Source organism: Hippocampus zosterae, chromosome 7 (genome assembly GCF_025434085.1).
Source record: "Hippocampus zosterae strain Florida chromosome 7, ASM2543408v3, whole genome shotgun sequence".
NCBI lineage: Eukaryota > Metazoa > Chordata > Actinopteri > Syngnathiformes > Syngnathidae > Hippocampus > Hippocampus zosterae.
Genome location: NC_067457.1, coordinates 6,734,848 through 6,754,696, shown reverse-complemented (window position 1 = coordinate 6,754,696; position 19,849 = coordinate 6,734,848). Strand labels below are relative to the sequence as shown.

Here is a 19,849-nt window from a genome sequence, read left to right as displayed (position 1 = left end):
TAGGCTCTGATAGCACTCTACGGAGCCCTCGAAGGCTTTCTGGGGCCGCGCGTGCGTGCGATGTGGCAAAAAGAGGGCAAGAGAGTGACATAGAAAACACGATGATCCTACAAGATGATGCCACACAAGCCTCGTAATCTTCACCTTCAAACTCGGTTCCGAGGAAACGACTATGTTGTTGCTCAAGGGAATAAAAGACGGTGGGTGTGAGGCTTGAGGGTGAGGGGGGCGGTGTGCGGATTTTTAGAGGGTGGTAATGCCTCAGAGACCAGGGTTAAGAGATTTAGCTTGCCTGGCACACCTCGCACGTGAGGCATGTTCTTTCCCTTCTGCTGAGAGACATCCCGAATACGATCTTTCGGCCTCCCGTGTGCCAGACCGATGTCAAAACAAACACATCCATTGCAGAAGCTTTACTCGCAGCGTTTTCTCGGGCGCACTTCAAAAGGTTCATCTATGGGTACTCCTTTGTATCACATTTTTCTGCAGCATGCTCACCGACTGATATAGAAAATCCCACACAAACGCAAAGGACGAGAATCTCTATCTTGTTTTTATGACCTCCCTTCCATATTCCAAGTGACTTATTAGATAACGCCGTGACAACAATCAGAGAGGCTTCGGTGAAAGGTAACATCTTAATGTCTACCCGTCGACGCTCGAGGCAAATCAATGCTGCCGCCACGACGTAACGTGATGTGACACTATCTCGAGCTGATGCGTTGTCATCCCCTAAGAGCTCCTGTAACATCCGCTATCCACATGATTTATGTCAGAGACCTGAAGTTCACTTCCAGAGACAAAAACAACATGCAAATAAATACCAAAAGGCAATGGCGTTGTCAGAGCAAGACGACAAACTGAGCGGGCTTTGCCAAGTGCCAATTGGGATCAATGTCCTCTTGGGGGGGGGGGGATCGGGTCCAATCAGGTCAAGACAGTTTACAAGCGTGACCGCAAAGGCTCACAAGCTTTACGGATGTTGGCAAGTGACATTTGTGAGCTGGGACGGAAGACAAATATTGGGGGATGGCATTATTGTTTGTGCCGACGAGACGCATTGTGTTTAATAGATTGGAGAGCATCAATCATCGGCTGGCTTTTATGCTCTTGGACACAGTCGGGGACCTTTGCGCGCCGTCAGTTCGGACATTTAACTCGATTCTAGGTTGGTGTTTTGGTCATTCCTTTGATGAGAAACACACCTGCCGGTAAGACGGGCTTTTTCCAAATCTGAACCGTTGCCGGACTCCGCCTTCTCTGTCACCGTATTTGATGGTGAGACTGTCTTGTTGTAATATAATGACGAAATCCAGAGATTTAAAAAAAAAAAAATGTGATCATCAAATAGTTCTAAATAGCGTGAGGGAGGGACAGAAGAAAACGTGTTTGTGTGTCTAACGGTGATGAACGGTGTCTCAGAGGGTGTTGCCGCTTTTCCTCGCCCTCACCTCCTCGCCACCCCTGTGCTCACATGCTCATTAATTAACAGGAATTAATGGTTTTATCTGCTCTCAGTTCATTAAAAAAATAAATAAAAAAGATTGCCAGCTGGGCCGCCAATCTACTCAGTCTCTTATCAAATTGTGTGAAAATGTCAAGCTGGCTGAAGCCAAATGAGCTCAAACAAACACATCGCGCTTGCCAGGTTGTCCTCGAATCGACACGCCGGCAGCAGATATACAAGTGTATGCCCGAGACATATACACAGTAGCCATCGCGGAAATGCTAATTACGGCTCCAACAATCCTACGATGTATCCATTTATTTCACATTGTGTGATCTTTGTACTCGGAAGGAGGTCCAAGTGCCCCGGTATCGAGACTCTGATGTCAGCCCAATAGAAGCTTCCAATGATAGATCTTAGATCAGTCTCCATGTGTTGGTTCTTATTCTGTTCCGGATAAGCGGAACCGTCACGTAACGTTTCAAATCAGTATCGGCGAAATGAACCGCTGCAAATTACACTCCGCTTTGTTCATCCCGTTGTTTAATTCTTTGAGCACAACTTATCTGTGACAGATCACATGATGATGATCACATGACACGTTCCCAATTTGTTCAATTTTTAGTCCTTGTAGTTGGAATTTAGAAATGAGTCAAAGTAACCTGTGCGGTTCTTCCATGGTTGCACGATGAAAAATAAAAAAAGGTCCATGGGTCACAACCAGACACGCAGATTCCAAATCGCCTGACAGCCGCATGGATACAATGATGCCACGCGACGCTTTGCGTGAGTGCTCTAAATGAGACCGCTGGCTTCTGTCAAAGAAAGCCTGAGCTGAATGAAGCCAAAAACAAGAGACGAGGAACTAATCTGTGTCCCGGCTCTCCACCGAGACATTCTGTGAGCCTCTCCATGTTGGCTTGCCCTCTCAAAGTCAATCAGCTCTGTGACGGAGTGAAATCCAGTGAAGGGGAAAGCATCGCGTAGGGTGAATTAAAGATGGCGGTAGAATTGGGGCGGGGGGAGTATATTGGAATTAAAAGAGAGTTTCTGCAGTTTCCAAGCGTCCAAGGAGCCAAGGTTACACATTTAACTGCTAGGTTGTCGCTAAATTTGATGGCTAAAAATTTGATGGCTATAAAAACTTAATTCGTTGAATTAAAATATTGTGAATTTAAAAAAAATATTCAAATCTTATTTTAAAAAATGAATTTGAATTTATTACAGAGAGCCTCAATTTTTTTTCTCCTGCAAAGACGACATGACAACAGACATCAAGTCAATTCCCATGAAAGGCTCCTCCCTGGTACATACCATTGAAAATTATTTTTAAAAATAAAATAAAATGCAGAATTTCACTTTGTAGCTTCTCTTTAATAGAACAGATTGTTGTGCTGTGTAGTTCCTGCTTCAGGGTAAAACAGCTGCAATCTTTAACCACGCTAAAGCATTTTAGCAACTTGATCATATTATGGAATGACAGCAACTTAAACATAGCAGAAAAAGCAGAGGACAGCGGGGGGGGGGGGGGGACTCAAAGCAGGTCAGTTTCTTTAACTCGCACAATTAAAACTAGACCTGAGCTACACCAATTATACCGAATCATGAAAAAGAATACGAGATTTTCTCTTCCCGTGTTTGTCTCAGATCACTTTTTTTTTTAATGTGCTCCTTTCATACGTTGACATATTAAGATCTCCGGATAAAACGATCTCTGATAAAAAAGACACCTAACTACTGGATTATTCCCAGTCAGCGAACAGTCGCCTCGGCACGCATCACATCCTTGCTCCTGGCAGTCTCACACTACATGCTGCGTACAACTCATTTTCGCTTCTTTGATGCGCCACAACAAGCTAATGGCGAAGAGATTAGTTTCACTCGTTTGTATCTTTGCCAGTGGCGCAGAATGAGCTCGAAAGGCAAATTCATTTTAATTGACCGAGGCTGGAGTGACGATAAAGGAGACCATTTTCTCTTTGAAAAGCAGTGCTTTTGTCGTCAACTGATCTTGGCTTTCAAATGGATTCTTTTTTTGTTTTTTTTGTGCAGGAGTTTTATCAGTTGTCATATATATCAACCCTTTCAGGGGCAGCGGGTCACTACAGCGGACAGCTTATCATGTTATCGGGTCACTGGGGTGCATGAAAGGGCGAACGGGCGGCAAGGGGCGAGAGTTGGGCGCAGATTTGGAGTTCCAACGCCCAGATGGCTTCGAAGCCTGTAGGTGCAATTTAATTTTTAATGTGTTGACAATTTATTGCGCGGGCACGGGATATTGTGGATGCAGCTTCTGTTTGGGCTGGGACAGATTAGAATCCCACCAGGCTGGAGACACAATAACATGTCCGCCTGTGTGTGTGTGTGTGTATTTCAAGACAAAAGGACAAATAGGCGAGTGTTGCATCCAATCCTTGTTTTTAATGCAGGATAGCAACTCCAAGGATGTTTCTTGTCACTGATTATTATGCCCATCCCGAGCGGATATGCAATTTTACACTCTGGGGGGGGGGGGTATATTTAAACCTCAAAACGCTGGAGTAGGTCAAACAGAGTGCAAGTTCAACACGCCGCGTAAAAGTAATTTGATAGAGTATGTGCTCGGCTCGGAAGGTCTGGGGAAACAACAAGAATTTATTCCTGCCAGCCACCTTTTTCCAGAAATAAATACTTCATGATACAGGGAAGGGGAGGGTTGGATATGGGGGGGAGGAAGGGTCGGCAAAGCAAGGAAGATACAACAATGCAACAATCTAAAAGAGTGATTGTGGTGCTGTCCTTTTAAAAACGAGTGCATCACCTAATAAATCTGCCTGAGACTAATAAAGCTGTCATCTTTTTTATCCCCCCCCACCCCCACCCCGCCGGAGAAGAAGGAAGCCAAGAAAAGGGGAAACCAAAATATGACCCCATCAACCTTATCTCTCTGGTTTATTTGCTTTCTACTAAGGTCATCATGAACCAAACTCATTTGCCTTTTTTTCCAGAGAATGATTATTATTTTTTTAATCATGATATTAATCTGACAGTAAATCAAAAAGCATAGGGGCTTCATCCAATCTTGCGCATAAAATAATTTACAAGAGAAATGGACGAGCTTCCCATGCTTTGATCGCTGATATACGCTGTTGTCAACTACATCTGAATATGTTTGAAAGAGATAAGTGAATATGGCTTTGGAAACATATGATTCTTCAAAGGTCATTTGCTGACGTCAACACGAACGCTGAATGGAGATTTCCGGTGCGAGTCCAAGCTGCAGTAAAGATTGAGACTTGAGAGACTTGCTGAAGACTCAAACAGGGAGAAGACGCTTGCGATTGGTTGTCTTTTGGGGTTTATCCAGATGTATAAAAAAAAATTGCCACATATTTCATTTATAGACACTCCCTTTAAAAAATCTCCAGTCGATAAAGCAGATTGTGTTCAATTTATCCGAGAACAGAACCGACGCCTGTTCTAGGCTAGCTAGTGCGTGCGGCAACACAATAGCTAAACAGCTCGAGCTTATCCTTTCAGCTCGCCACTGTGCCCGCAACCGGGATCTGAGGGCCTCTCTGCTGCTGTTCCATTCTCACACAAAAGAGCACCTGGCCAGGCATATAATCATCACAAAGCCCCTTTAGTGCCTGCAACTACGCGTCTTACTCTGGAGGCCAAAACTATCTCCGAACAACTTTGAGCAGCTGGGCTTCATGACCAAAGGCGAATTTCAATGCCTGTAAACCCTCTGGTCAAAAACTGGGGATTATTTCTCAACTGTGTTGCGCATTTTATTTTTTTCTGAGCATATTTTACAGCCATGTTAACCCTTTCACGCTCGAGTGTTTGTTTTCGCACTTTAGTACAATCTCCAACACTAGGATATATCCTGAGGCACTCGCCATATATTAGCATCTTAGCCAAACATGAACGAACTGGTAACCGTGGGCACCAGTGAGTTGCCAATAGCAATGCATTTCTCAGCAACAGGATTGGGCAATTTCTTACAGCCAAGTCTGAGCTGAAATTTCAATGTTGTTGTTCCGCTTTGTACAGATCCGATGTATTGATTAAATTTACATTAATGAGCGTCTGAGGCTACAGTTAGTGCAATATCATTTACATAAAACAATTTTGTAGATTGTGGTCTCCCCATTCAAAATGGATGACGGTGGGTGAGAAATGCAGCTTTGCTAATTAAAAAAAAAAAAACATTTATAAAAAGAGTTTCATTGAACACCGAGCTGCTGCGTGACTTGCAAACCGATTGGACAGCAAATATGGAGTGTCATTTCACAAGAGAACCATGCCCCCCCCCTCCCACGACGGCACTATAAATCTTGAATCTAGCAAGCGCCCTGCTATCTGCAAGCAAGCAATGCCGATTTTAGCAGGTCAAAACGTGCCCTTGGCTACATATTATTGAGAATACCATTTGCCAGATTTGACCCTTTCATACACCCTGTGACCTGATAACATGATAAACTGTCCACTGGTGTAACCGCTGTCCCTGAAAGGGTTAAAAAAATTGTAATCAGTCAAAACTAGTGTGAAAAGTACAATATGAGTGTTAGAGCCACTTTTCCTCGGTATGATTCAAACGGACACAAGCCCAACCCTCAAACTGGGGGCTCATGGGACACTATTACTGTACAGTATTGTTGTCCGCAGTTGCACCGGGAAATGAGATTGTGATCCTTGGAAGAACCTCTGCTCCATCACCAGGAGCTTTGAGATTGACTGAGGTTTGCATTGACTCACACAACAGCTTCTGGGGCGACGTTTCAGTTGTTAAAAGCAACAACCCAAGGATCGGTGGTGATTTATGTTATGATCTGTGATTAACCCTTTCGGGGACAGCGGTTACAACAGTGGACCATGTTATCAGGTTCCACCTTACGGGATGAACAATAAGCATCAAGATGGGGATTTGGAAGCTGTGAGCTTTGTTTTGGCTTCATGCTTTTCACATAACACTCCAGCACAGGTCCTTTCTATGAATGCGAGGGCGAGTGATTCGAAAGAGAGCTAGCCAGCCTGTCGAACTGGATAAACTTAAGTTAACTTGCTGAGGCATCTACAGACATACCAGTAATTAGCATCTTTTTTTTTCTCGACTTGAGGACAAAGATAATGATGGGGTGCTTAAAATACCTTTGTTAATCATGCATGCATGCTTGCACATTCAAAATCCAAAATAAAAAAAATATATATATTGCAAAGTCAATCTGATGCTGTGGGCGGGGACGTCATCTGGGGTGATGAAGTTCAACGTGGTAGCACAGCTGTCGGCAAATTTTGCATCTCGCATGTCACAAAACACTGCGGTTTTGCAAGGCAAAAATTATTGTCTCAAGTCTTTAACCCTTTCAGGGACGGCGGTTACTACAGTGGACAGCTTAGCGAAAAGCATCGGAAACTTACAGGATGAAGCAAGGTGTCATTGTTACGCATCTGACACCCTCAAAGAAAATAAATAATCGCTATGGTGCTTTAACTACAGGTGGCATGTAAACAGATTAGCGCGGTGACTTTACAGACACGTCTTTGGCTTAGTGTGTTTGCAGATTGCGCACACAATGATGTCTGACGAGAGTAGGCCTTGCACCAAAAGGGTCTCATTTTTGCTGCACACCTGTTCAATGGGTTCAAAACCACAAGAAACCAGAAGAAAAAAAACATCCTTTTTTTTTAACTATTTATGCAACTGACCCATATGCAACATTTTGCGTTCATTAAAAAGAAATGCGTGTGCAGATGCTCAAATTGCACATGACCGAACATACCAATAGTTGTGTCAACACGGTCAAATAAATTTTAATAAATACAAAATGTGACAAGGTTAGCCATGACTGAGTTTTCATTGATAATATGAGAGTCATCCTGACAGCGCGTATTCCATCTGTGAGTTTGGACAGCTGTCACATTGGCAGATAGGTGTCAGATATTTTTATTTATTTATTTTTTAAATCCACATTTGGGAGCGGCCCGACTCTCATCACTCATCAAATGCAGAATCCAGCGGGCCCTGTAAAAAGTCACGAAAGCCGCATGACATTCAGCTCACTCCAAAAGTTGCCATATTTTTAATGTATATGAAATTGCCTGTGTCAGATTCACGTCATAGCAAAGAAACAAGCGGCTCAAATTACCACCTTGTTACTTCAAAGACGATAATCCCAACTCGCCGTTGAACGCCGCCAACACACAAACGTATTCGTTTGTTTAGCATTTTCAAGGCTCAAAGTCGTCAACAATCTCGCCATACCAACTCGTCGTTCCTTTCAACGCGCGGGCCGCTGACAGCAAATCTGCGGCTATTTGTCGAATTCGCGTCAACCTTTTGTGAGAGACGCGGTCATTATTGAATGATCTGCCACCACAATGCTGTCACGACAGTAAACATCATCGGGACGTCTTCACGGGAGGTGCCATTACGGCGTGCGTTTGTGCAAGCCTTTACAAAATATTCAAAATGCTGCATACCAAATATGCTACCATTACAAAAAAAATAATTAACAGCAATATTCAAACAGAGGTTTCATGTGTTTTAGGCCAAATGCCCAAACATGGGCATAAATGGCTGATTTACCGTAAATACACAATATTGAGAACCATCAATGCTTTTTACTTTTGGCTACATTTTCCGAATCGAGCAAAATTTAAGGGTGGTCCAATGTCGACGTTCCGCCACACACAAAATTTACAAGTCAAAACATGAGAATATTGCTTGTGACAATTGCTCCATTGTTTCTGGAGTCTCCAAATTCTCTCAGAGACAATCCTGGAGTCCTTTCATGCTTGTTATAATGTTCAGGGAATATAATCCAGGCCTGCAGTACTGGGATTCTAAAATGTGAATGGCAAGTGTGGATACATTTGTGGATTGTCAGCCTCACATCTTTTATTTTTAGTTAGGGACAGGACGATCTTTCATAAAAACAAAAAGGCTCAGTATGGTGCCTTGGGTAACTTTGCTGAGGTTTTCAGTATGCCCAATAGGGCATACTGAGTATAACATGATGATATAGTATGAGATGAGATGGAAAGATAAAGTCAATCTGGGTTCAGATGGTTGTAAATAAAGGCTGAGAACGCATTATCTTTTGGGTGTGGTGATAACAGTTTTTCAGACAAAACCGAAAATGTACTTGATTGATTTTCAGTGCACTCCTAATTGTCTTTTTTTTTTACATAATTTCTTTAGTGGATGTGGCTTCGATACCAGTAAACTTAATAAATGAAATTTTACTGGATATGTGAGTGTCCCTTGACGTTTTTCTTTTTTTCCCATAATTTTATTTTGACAGCGAGTTCTGGCTCGGCGTTTCCCTTTGTTGCCTGAAGCCTCTTTTATTTGAAAGAAGACGGCCTAAAAAGCCGCAATTATGGGACACAGATTGGCAAGTGGCGGCAACAAACAAAAATAGATAAATCGGCAAATCGGGGAAGCAAAAGGCACCCCCCAAATTCTAAAAACAAGCCAGGAAAGAGAAGAAAGGCAAAGAATGAAACACAATCCCCCTTATGGCCACTAAAAAAGATATGCTGTCCCTCTCCTTTACATGCTATATTTATCTCAATTTTGGCTGCGCACGTCATTTCAACGGGAAGCGAGAGAAAATTGTAGGGATGGAGAAAAGGTTGGAGAGTCACCACAAAATGGTTCCAAGTGAAAGGATGCCAGTCGGCGCGTATCAGCATTCCCATGCCGCTCAAAAGCAGGAACCAGCCCTGCCTGTCCTCCGCCCCCTTCCTCCGGGGAAGCTGAGGAGCCAGCGAGCACACAGTGTTGCTCGATGGAGGAGAGGCGGGATGGAAGGGTAGCAACAGGGTCTTGTTAAGCTAAGTCTGGAGGAAAGGCCTCTTCCCGGCGGGAGCTTCTCAAGGCAGTTGAGCAGGCCCTGCCGCCTCAATGGAGGCAACCAGGCTCACACGCAAGCATGCTCAAGCAGAGTTGGTCCATTGCAGCTCATTCTTGGACCCAGCCTGTCAGGCATGGCTTGTAAGAATAAATTCCAGCTTGTCCTCGCTGTCACGTTTGTCAGAGGGCGGGGGAGCGGCAGACAGACAAGCAGGCCGGAGTTTTTGCAAAGCAGAAAAACGGAATAAATCATGGCTCCCTGCAACTATATTAGCTTTTCGTCCAATTGCCGTAAACAAAAAACGGATTTCACACTGATAATGATGAAGTACATTTGAGACTGAATCTTTATTTCAGTCTTCATATTTTTTAGGTATGTTTGGTGGCTAACCATGTGATTATTCGTACGTAAATCAAGGGGCTTATTTGATTATTATTCTCCAACTTAAAAACAATTCAAACAGAGTACAAGCCTCTTGGTCTGTACTGTATTGATATTTTAGCAGCGCTCACCTCACACATTACATCACCAGCAAATTGGGGACAATGTGACTCATGTTTTGTGGAATCCCAACATCGCCAAACTAAGCGACACTGGCACGCACGCCCACACTTTGGGCAGACGCAGCCGTAATAATATTTGGCTATTTTGGTTGACTGCCTTTGATGTGAGCTTCCAGTCCCCGCATGCTGCCTCATCTGCCTGCAGCTTGCCAGCTTCAAAAGCTGAGCTGACCTCATTTCCTCGTCCTCCTGCCGAGTCTTACATATCGCAGATGGTCGGACACACGGGGAGCCCCATCGTCGCGTTTGCAAAGACACATTTTGTTCCTGTCACCTTTTTGCTCTCCGACTGGCCATGAGGTAGCCGGTGTCAGTCGGCAAGAGTGGAATGTTCACACGAGGTCGCGGTCTCGGCAGTGGCGTGAGATTCTCACATTGCTCCGCTTCTGACCTTCACAGCATTCTCAAATCCTTGTCAACTGACTACTTGGAGCTCTTCCTCCGTGTGCTCATACAAGGAATTTCCCCAGCCTCGTCATTCACACTAACCACTTTCAATATTTTAAAAACGAAAATAGTCATAAAACTGCCCAATATATTTGTCCATCTATCCATTATCTTATCCGCTTATCCCCACGAGGGTCGCGGGCATGCTGGAGCCTATCCCAGCTGTCTTCGGGCAATAGGAGGGGGACACCCTCAACCGCTTGCCAGCCAATCGCAAGTCACACTGAGATAAACACCCATCCTCGCTCACACTCACACCACAGGACAATTTAGAGTGTTGCGTTAACCTTCCAAGCATGTTTTTAGAATGTGGGAGGAAACCGGAGTACCCGGAGAAAACCCACACAGGCACGGGGAGAACATGCAAACTCCACACAGGAAGGCAGGAGCCGGAATCGAACCGTGCACCTCTTGCACTGCGAGGCCAAGGTGCTAACCGGTCACCTACCATGCCTTGCTCAAGCGCACTTTATGATAAAACAGTGGGACCTGAACACGTTAGTCCACTGGGTGCATAACCCAAGTCCTTAAAAACTCTCCATTCTTGCCTCAACCTGAGACCTTTCATCTTAAAGCTTAGACCAAGCATATCTCTACAAATAAGTTCCTGACCGAGGCAGTGGTTCATGTAAGCCCAGCAGGATACTGCAGGGTTTGGGGGGGTTCTGTCAGGGTTATTGTAAGGTCACTGGCACTGCTTCATGCATTTTCACTAAATAACGTTTACTGAATATGAATTGCAAGACAAATTGGGGGGAAAATAGCCCAGAGGCCATCTTCTGGGTAGGATATGAAAAGCGTTTTGAACTGATCTTTTCCTTTGAATTTGTGCCTTTAAAAATGAGGTGGATTTAATGGAAAAGTCAAATGAATTGTCCAATTACATTTTTGAGATTTTGTTATCATGTTTTGGCTATTGGTGTATTTCAGGGAATGGGAGGACTCCTGAACATCAATGTAATGCCGCCAGCTCTTGCGTACCAAACTCTCTATCTGACCCTGAAATGCATCTGTAAGATGCAAAAGAAAAAAAAAAAGTTGCAACATTGTTGCATTTTCAACATTTTAGATTGGTCAATCAATTCTAAAAAAAAAAAAAAAAAAATACCCACAATTGAAGATTGTCCAATAGTATATTACATACCCGATACCGATACTAACTGACAGCTGTGTTTGAACAGTCGATTTGTTATTTCGAATCTAGAAACGACCAATTAAAACACGACCAGCTTCATCTGGAAGGAAGTGACAGTTTTTGACAACATCCGCAAAACATGAAAAAGGAGCGCTTGAATATTACCTGTCAAAATGCGATGCCGCTGTTCACCCGGCGGTTGGGAGGCCGCAGCACTTGACACGCACAAGACATTCAATCGCGTGCGTCCCGCCGGGTAAGCAGCCAACCATTGGCTCCGGCGTGTGTGGATGCAACCGAAACGGGAACATCCTGACCACATCAACCCCATCCTTGGAGACATTATCTCCTCCCATTTTCCACAAGCTGTGCAAGCAAGCCTCGGTGCGCACGGAGAGAAAGACGATGTCGAGAGACACAGAGGGATAGAAATCACCCGACGGGTCATTAAAGCACAGAAACTCACACGTATGCCACGTTACAATGAACACAATTATCGTCAATTCGGAAATGCCTCGATATGAGGGAGCTGAAATGTGAAGTGGGCAACAGGGGTGAGAATTCATCCGCAATGGGACAAGAGGTATTGTCTGAGAGCTGCCAGAAAGAGAAAATAGCTCTCAAGTTTTAACCCTTGTTGTCTCGTGACGTTTCTTTTGTTTTATCGCTTTAGCAAAAGCATCTCCCACCCTCGAGTATGCCCCTCTTCTATGCCGGACACAAGACCTTCACTCTTTACATCAGAACCTCGGAATTTATGAAACATAGCACCTTTATTCAGCGGAGCGGCAATTTGGCTTGTAATGCACAGCAAATGGCTTCGCTTGCATCCACTTTTTCTACCTTCAAGGTACTGAAAGCAGCGTTAACACTGTCACATTATTCACAGTCACGCAGTGTCTAATGGAATATTTTGTCATATGAAGTTAGCAGCACACTCATTCAACACCAGGTACACCAAGTGGAGGTTCGGCTGCAGGGAGACAACACCCCGATATGCTGCGCTAGTCAGGGGCTCGGAGAGGAAAGATGGGGCAAGGCCATTCAAAGATTTGAAAAGAAATACTGTAATAGAATCTTAAAAATAACAAAAATACAAAAGGGACACAGTGAAGGGAATACTGTAATAGAATCTTAAAAATAACAAAAATACAAAAGGGACACAGTGAAGGGATTTCAGAGGTGGCGTTATCTGCTCCCTCTTGCGGGTACCAATCAAGAGGTGAGCAGCAGCATTTTGGAACAACTGGAGACACTCAATGGAGGATTTGGCTGACTCCAGTAAAGTGCATGACAGTAATCCAGCCAGGATGTGATGAAGGCATGAATTACTCTTCCAAAGTGCTCTCGAGAAAGGAGAGGATTTACTTCAGCCATATGCCCAAGATGAGAGAAGCTGGATAAACGGCATAACATGCTTGGTTTGGGGACGTGGGAGGAAGCCGGGGTGCCGAAAGCAACCCTACACGAGCACAGACGAAATACCGCCGGCTACGATTCAGCCACTTTTACATTTGTCATACAGCCAAATGACCCATCCGAATAACTGCCGATTGACGATGGGGCACATTCCTCTCCATCCAAAATGGTTGCCGTGGTGATGGATTGTGCGGGGCTTCAAGCGTTTTGTGGTCAGCTGATTGTTTCAGGGAAGGAGATGGCGACCACCTGTCGACGGCCAATTGCAGAGCTCTGACCTGATTGGCCAGCAGCTCAGGTGTACTCCTTCCAAAAAAGGGTCGAGAGGGTCATTGTGGGGGCTGACCAGCTGGAAGAGTCTTGTGTGCTTTAATCTAGTTATCTATGTCCAAATAAAATAAAATAAACTAGAAAATGGCCTCACTGGATCCTAGCTATATCGTCATTGAAGAAGGTGACATTATTTTGCGCTTTGGATTGCAGCACTGTGGCAGACGTGATAAAACGGTGACTTATGTGTGGCGCAAACAAACACTTCCTTGTCTGTTTTCCTCCCGAGCGGGCTACAAATACACGTAAACCTCAAAAGTACAAAATCAATGAGATCCACCTTGTCTGTTTTTAATGGGTGTGCGTGCGCGTGCGAGAGTCCGTGCGTGTGCATGTGAATTTATGGCTCGGCTCTATCCGACTGGAGCAGAGCGTAATGAATGTTAAGCAGAACAGTGAGGGGTGGCGGCATCCAGGCCTGGTGATTAATGTTGACACAGTAAGAAGAGGCCACCCTGTTGACATCAATTATTGCTCTCCGCTTAACGAGGCCGGCACTGCAGATACACCCACGTGACCGGGGCCAAGATGGCGCACGGACAAAAAACCACACACATTCACACACGCGAGTGCATTCTAGCATTACGGCCGGGAGAGTAACTCATCGTGAACGTCAGACCTGTGTGATTTACACTCCTGGATTAGTGAAATACACGAGGCCTTGGCTCGAGACCATACTGCTATGCCTCCATAAAATATTTTCAAATAACTAAAATATAGGATTATGGATGGGTAAGAAGATTCTCGAACTGTATCAACATCAAAATCCTCCAGTTACAAGCATAGAGATCCTTCGATCAGTAAGTGATTCTGTACCAGCTCAGACCTGGACCAAAAAAATAAAAAATAAAGTTCTTGCACTTTTGTTCTCTTACCACAACAATATTGTACATTTTAATTGTGGGACACTCCACAAAATATACTCCCTCTAATTGACAGCCAGTGTGAAGGATGCCACGTGCAGTTCAGCATTTATAACGTACCTTCACAACGCTCTCGTTTCAAGTCAAGCCGAGCCTTACACGATCAGGCTTTATAATATAGCGAGTCCGAAATAATGCACAAACACTTTTGCGCATTTGTAGAGTTGATATGGCTGCGCGGGAATATCTGGCACATTTTCGCCAGTCCGCTGAGTCTTTTATAGCTAAGTACTGTATGTCTAGGCCTTTGGTTTTTTGTTTTTTGTCCCTCACTGTCTGTCTTCGGCCCCTTTGTATCACCTTCGACAGAGAGAATTGTTCGATTAATTACTGTCTGCTGGATGGTGTCAACGCAGAGTCCCAGAACCCCGGGAGAGAAGGCAGCTGCTCCTGTCACAATTACAATGCTAAGCAACAGCCCCGGCTCTTCTCTTTCCTGCACTCCTTCAAGCTACCCTCTCATTATCACAAAACCCCTATCGTCTCTTTGAAGAGGGGCCCGGTGATAAAGGCAGATCCTGATGCAACTCCAGTCTCCACCTGCCAGTTTGACTCTGACACAGCCTGATTCTCAATCAGCGCAGAGGTGCCAAGGGCTTTTAGAACCAAAGCGGCAGCCTTCTTCAAAGAGGGCATTCACGCCGTTCTTAGAATGGAGCTATGGCAGTGTTACGAGTGAGGCAAATCTGACTGGAAGTCAATTACCTGCAGGAGAGGCGATGGCGGAAATGTGAGAAGGTGGAGTCGTCTGGTGGGCTCCTGTCGTGAAAGATCAGTGCTTTGTACTTGTCTGGGGCCTCTGTCAATAAGAAAGAGAAGGACAGGACGATTAACAAAGCATCATTTTAAATTGCGGGATATTGAAAGCGTTCAGCGCAAATCAGGTAAAATAAGGGTTACTTCCCTTCTGTAGTTCTGAATAGAAAGAGAAAAGAATGTGAGTTTTCACGCTATGACCTAAATGCAAAATTAAGCTAGCTAATTTAGCTAATGCTAAAATTAGTTTTTGTCAGTCTCATGAACAATCTGAAATGGGCCTCACCTTCTGTAATGATAGAACTGCATCTGCATTCGCTGCAGAAAACAAATATGAAATAAAAGATCAATTTAATCGTGTAAAAGGCTTTAACGTCGCATTTTTTTAAAAAAAGATTTTTCCTGGTCTTTTGTGTGCTCACGTCATCACAACACCTTACGCAGAATCTTAACATCTTCAGCAACTTGTATAAACGGACAAGCGAGATGTACATTTTCATCATACTTTGCTGTTTTATCCACGGGTATAAAGTTCTAAATCTGATTAAGTGTTCTTATAATACACAATGTATGAATACTGTAGTTTTGTATCGTATTTCTGTGGCTCGGCAGCAAAGCAAAGCAAGCATGCCCTCTTTAAATACAATATCGAAGCTATCGCTGCTCCGAAGTCCGGTCTGGGTCCCTGCGTCTCTTTGGTTTGGTCTGATTGTATCGATTGGCCATTTGGAGCCCGAAATTCCAAAGAGACAGGCATAATTACAAGAAGATAAAGCAATCTACTGCAATTAACCGTCCCTCCCTTGGCAGTCTTGGCCGGGGACCATCTCTCATCCTAAGCAAGAAATAAATTCCCTCAGCCAGCCTGCCGCCACCACTGCCACTGAAGTGTAGGAACAATTCCATCGAAGAATTCATTCTAATTTCTGCGGCCCCTATCATTAAAGGAAATTATCTATTACGATGACATAAAATACTAATTTTCAAACGTACTTTCCGTGCATCCTTTTCATAGACGGCAAACCGCAAAGAGAAGTTTAACACTGTTGTCAGGACATTTTGTAAGGTTATAGGGTCATTCGCAAAGGTCCCTTGAGGAGACGTTTTTCATTAGGATAAATAAATCTTGTCATGGGGTTTAGTGTGTGGCCTTCACAGAGAAGGACAGAAATTCCCTTTAAATGTCATTTGCCCTTTTATGTGGCAGGAATCATTTTAGCCAGCGACAAACGTTTGGAACGAATCTGAAAAAGTGTTTGGGAGAAAAGCTGACAAGCGCCCCTATGGCGGAAGAACAATATTCAGCGATGAAGAAAAGATTCCAAAGGTGTGCCAAATTATTCATTACTGCAGCATCGTCACATCCCGCACTTGCTTTGTTTACATGTGATTTTACCATTATAGCTTTATTTTTATTTTTTTAATGAGATGACCACATTGCCAGAGTTGCGCATTTCGCCCTGCTGAATATTTCCACCCAAACTGCTAATAAAAGATGGCTGTTATTTTTAGCTGCTTTGAATGCACTTACTTTCTGATTAACTTCTAAGGCCTGGAATAAACTTTTTATTTTTGAAAGGGGGAGAGTTAATAAGCATACAGCCACTCTGCAGGTAATTAGCTAAGGGATGAAGAGAAGGCTGCCGACTTGAATTTGGCTTCCATTTCAACTACTGTTGTGTTGTGCTGCTTGAGAGGGCCATGTTGAAAGTGAGAGCCCCCCCCCCCCAGTCCCCCCTCTTCATCAGCCAGAAGGGAAACCAGCCCAGCACAGTGAAAGCATCTCACTTTTGAAACAGAAAGCCTTTATAGCTCATTTCCCAAGCAGTCTTTTTGTTTTTTGTGGTGCCATCGAAATTAGAGCTATTCCCAAAATGTTTGGTATTTTTATCTTCAACTGGTCTTTGACACAGTATGCTTGTTGACTCGTGATGGGGACACAGACAGTATTTATAGCAATTTGAAATCCTGCTGTTTCTCAGTTAGCAATTGACTATTTGCCGCAGTTAAGACACCTAAAATTATATTTAACCCTTTCAGGGACACCGCATAATTTTATCGGGTCACTGGTTATCATTGTTGGTGTATGAAAGGGTTAATATCCAACTATTGTCACTGGATCAGTTGTTGTTGACAGCAGCAACCGGACAGTCTGACATCAGTAGCACCTTTGGCGCCATTCACCTCCACAGTGTCTGACCTGCACTGAACATAACAGCAATTCCCGAAATATGTTTTGCATGAGGGCGATTTGGACATTCCAGGAGGCAAGAATGAGATGCTGAGTCAGAAACTGGCTCTTAGCTAAAAACTAATTATTTTTGACAGCGGTAAAGCTGAGGATGCTCCTCAAGGGGATGATGAAATAGTAGCATGAAAATGTGTTCCCCACCCCCCTTTTTTTTAATTTGGATATTTGTCACACTTCATAGATCTAGTTTTGTCTTGGTTTCCCTGGGTCATTGTTTTAATGTTGGTTTCGCGGTCCCCTCGTGTTCACCAATCGGCTCCCTCAGCCGCTTGTGTCTAGCACTTGTTACAAGCCGTAAAAAAATGATCTCCCCGTCTGTGGGTTAGCGACTGGGATGTGGCAGAAGGGGGCAAGCGAGTGGAGAGGAGGGCAGGATGAAATGGTGGGGCTGGGGGGAGCTGTCAGATGGTTATGCATGGCTGCACTTAAGTCGCATTGACGCAAGGCCAAGTTGAGCTGTTCCCAGACACTTACCTCAACACACACACACACACACACACACACACCCGAGTCACAATAGGCCACTTATTTATCTCCAGTGGCGAGTGACAGAAGGAGTGGACAACGAGAACTTGCGAAATGATAGACCGACTGACCCCTCGACCTAACGGTCGCCCTCAGGATGCCACGACATATGTACACACAGACACTGAGACACATTTCTGGCTCACTTGACACGTGAAGCTTGAACTATAACATTAACTCTCGGCGCGCGACTGCTGTCAGTTTGTGCGCGAGTGCGGAAAGCTGGATTTGAAGCTTAGGGGAGAGTGCATGATGCGAGAGGAGCAGAGAGGGGAACGCCGGAGAGAGGGGGATTGCAGCGCGTGTTATGGGCGCACAAAGAGTGAGGAAGAGGATGATAAAAAGGAGCACGGCTGGGTGCCGTCTCTCCTTTTACTAGCACAGTGTAATAGAGAAGGGCTCCATGGAGAGATTAATAACCCAGAGGTCACAACAGATCTCGACTCATTTTGTTGACCCAGTGAGAGGTGTCCCGCAGGGGGCTGACCGATTCTTCTACCTGTAGGAGCAAAGCGCAAGTAGACACTCTCACCCGCACTCGAGAAGAGAATGCAGAATTCAGCTTTTGGGCCGGTGCGCTAATGGGTTTTACAGTGCAGGGCTCTCTCGGTGCTCTCTTCTCAACAGAATTTCAGGCACATGGAGATGGGGGTTGGGGGGGGGGGGGGGGGGATTGTGCTCATTCATTTGCAGGAAAAGTGTTCATTTATAGTGTGGGAGTCTATAGTCTGGTTAAAAAAAACTCTTTTACGCATCCTGTAACCTGATAACATGATAAGCTGTCCACTGTAGTAACCACTGTCCCTCAAAGGGTGAAGAATGAAATTATTTCTGTGAGTGTGGCAAGAAAAAAGTGACCGGTTTCCTGAAAGGGGAATGCCCCCGTCACCAAACACAACGTACGCATGGCCGAAAAAAAAAGCAGGACTCGTTCTTTTCGAATTGCAAATGCCATCCATCACTTTTCACCTCCCAATCGTTCTAAAATGGATCGGTTTCATTTTTGCCTGGACAAGCTTGAGCACCACGAGTGGCGACCATGCTGCTTTTGATGCTTACAGAGGATGCCTCTTTTTTTTTTTAAGGAGGGGTTTAATTTCACACTACATTAAGTCTTATACAAAACAAATAGTTTGTGGAATGGCCCCTCTCTCTCTCTCCTCCTGCAATTCCTTATTTACCATGAAACAAAGATAACAAAATCCGCACGAAATGAAACAATGTCCCCCGTGTGGATGCAAATTTCTCTTTGTTGGATTTTATTTATTTTCTTACTCTCATTTGAGACATGCTTGGTTCAGTATTGGAACAAGCAGCACGTTTACTTGTTTAATAAACAAGAGCTTCCTAATGTCGAAAACAATTAATGCCATCTGAGTCTGTTCCGTTTTGTTTTCTTCAGCTCCAACTTTTTCTCAGAGTTCTCATCTTCGGCTGCAGTTTCAAGAGCAGCCCAAAACTTCAATCTACCGTGACTTACGCTGTCATCGAGTTAGTCGCATCAAGCACTCTCTTCCTTGATCTGAAACTGTATTTGTATTCCCCTTGGAGTTCCTGTATCCCCCACCCGCATCCTCGCCTATATTCCCGTGGACCTCATCTCGCAACACGGTTGGCATTCAGATGCCCATTCCACACCAAGTAGATAAATAATCCTTTTTACACATCTGCCTTCCCCTTGTATGTTCTTAGATCCGAAATGTAACGGCAGCTACGCGGCTTGCATTTGAACGAGCTCAGCACAACGCATGCCGACGCTGAAGTGCCACTGACAATTAGGCTGACATCGACTGGGACTGATCTGGTCAATCACGTCACAACTTTGTGTCAGCTAATGACATTAAATTCATGCGTTAGGAAAATCTCTGCCCTGACCCAAGAAATGCCATCTGAACACAGAGGCCAATGACAAAAGTGTTATCCCTCATAGTGCGCTGGAAACGTCTTGCCTTTCATGGCAACCTCTCATTTGGGCTTTCTTTTAAAGACATACAATTCTCTTGAAAGAAAGAAATGGTTATCTTTTCCCGCCCTATTTCTTTTCTTTGTTTCCTGTTGTGCCTCGCCACGCCGATGAATTAAACAGCGGCCGCCGCTATTACCAAACCCGCTGATGGGACAGCGGTCTGACTTTGGTTATGCCGAGCGATTTCATGCAAGGAGAAGTGGAGATGATGGGAAGAGGAGGTGAGGAGATTAGAAGCAA

General features: G+C 44.4%; 1 protein-coding gene across 19 annotated transcripts in view; it reads right to left on the bottom strand.

Annotated features, from left to right (window-relative positions):
• Positions 1-19,849, bottom strand: part of rbfox3a (RNA binding fox-1 homolog 3a) — a 222,609-nt gene that overhangs the window by 180,438 nt on the left and 22,322 nt on the right. For 18 of the 19 annotated variants that reach the window (XR_007963143.1, XR_007963145.1, XR_007963146.1 and 15 more), the window contains exon 2: positions 14,817-14,910. Coding sequence is in view for 1 of the 19 variants with exons in the window: in XM_052070491.1 (XP_051926451.1) it covers positions 14,817-14,908 (92 nt within the window). In the remaining 18 variants the exon portion in view is untranslated. The remainder of the gene's footprint in view (positions 1-14,816; positions 14,911-19,849) is intronic. The other variant, XM_052070491.1, reaches the window with a different exon arrangement.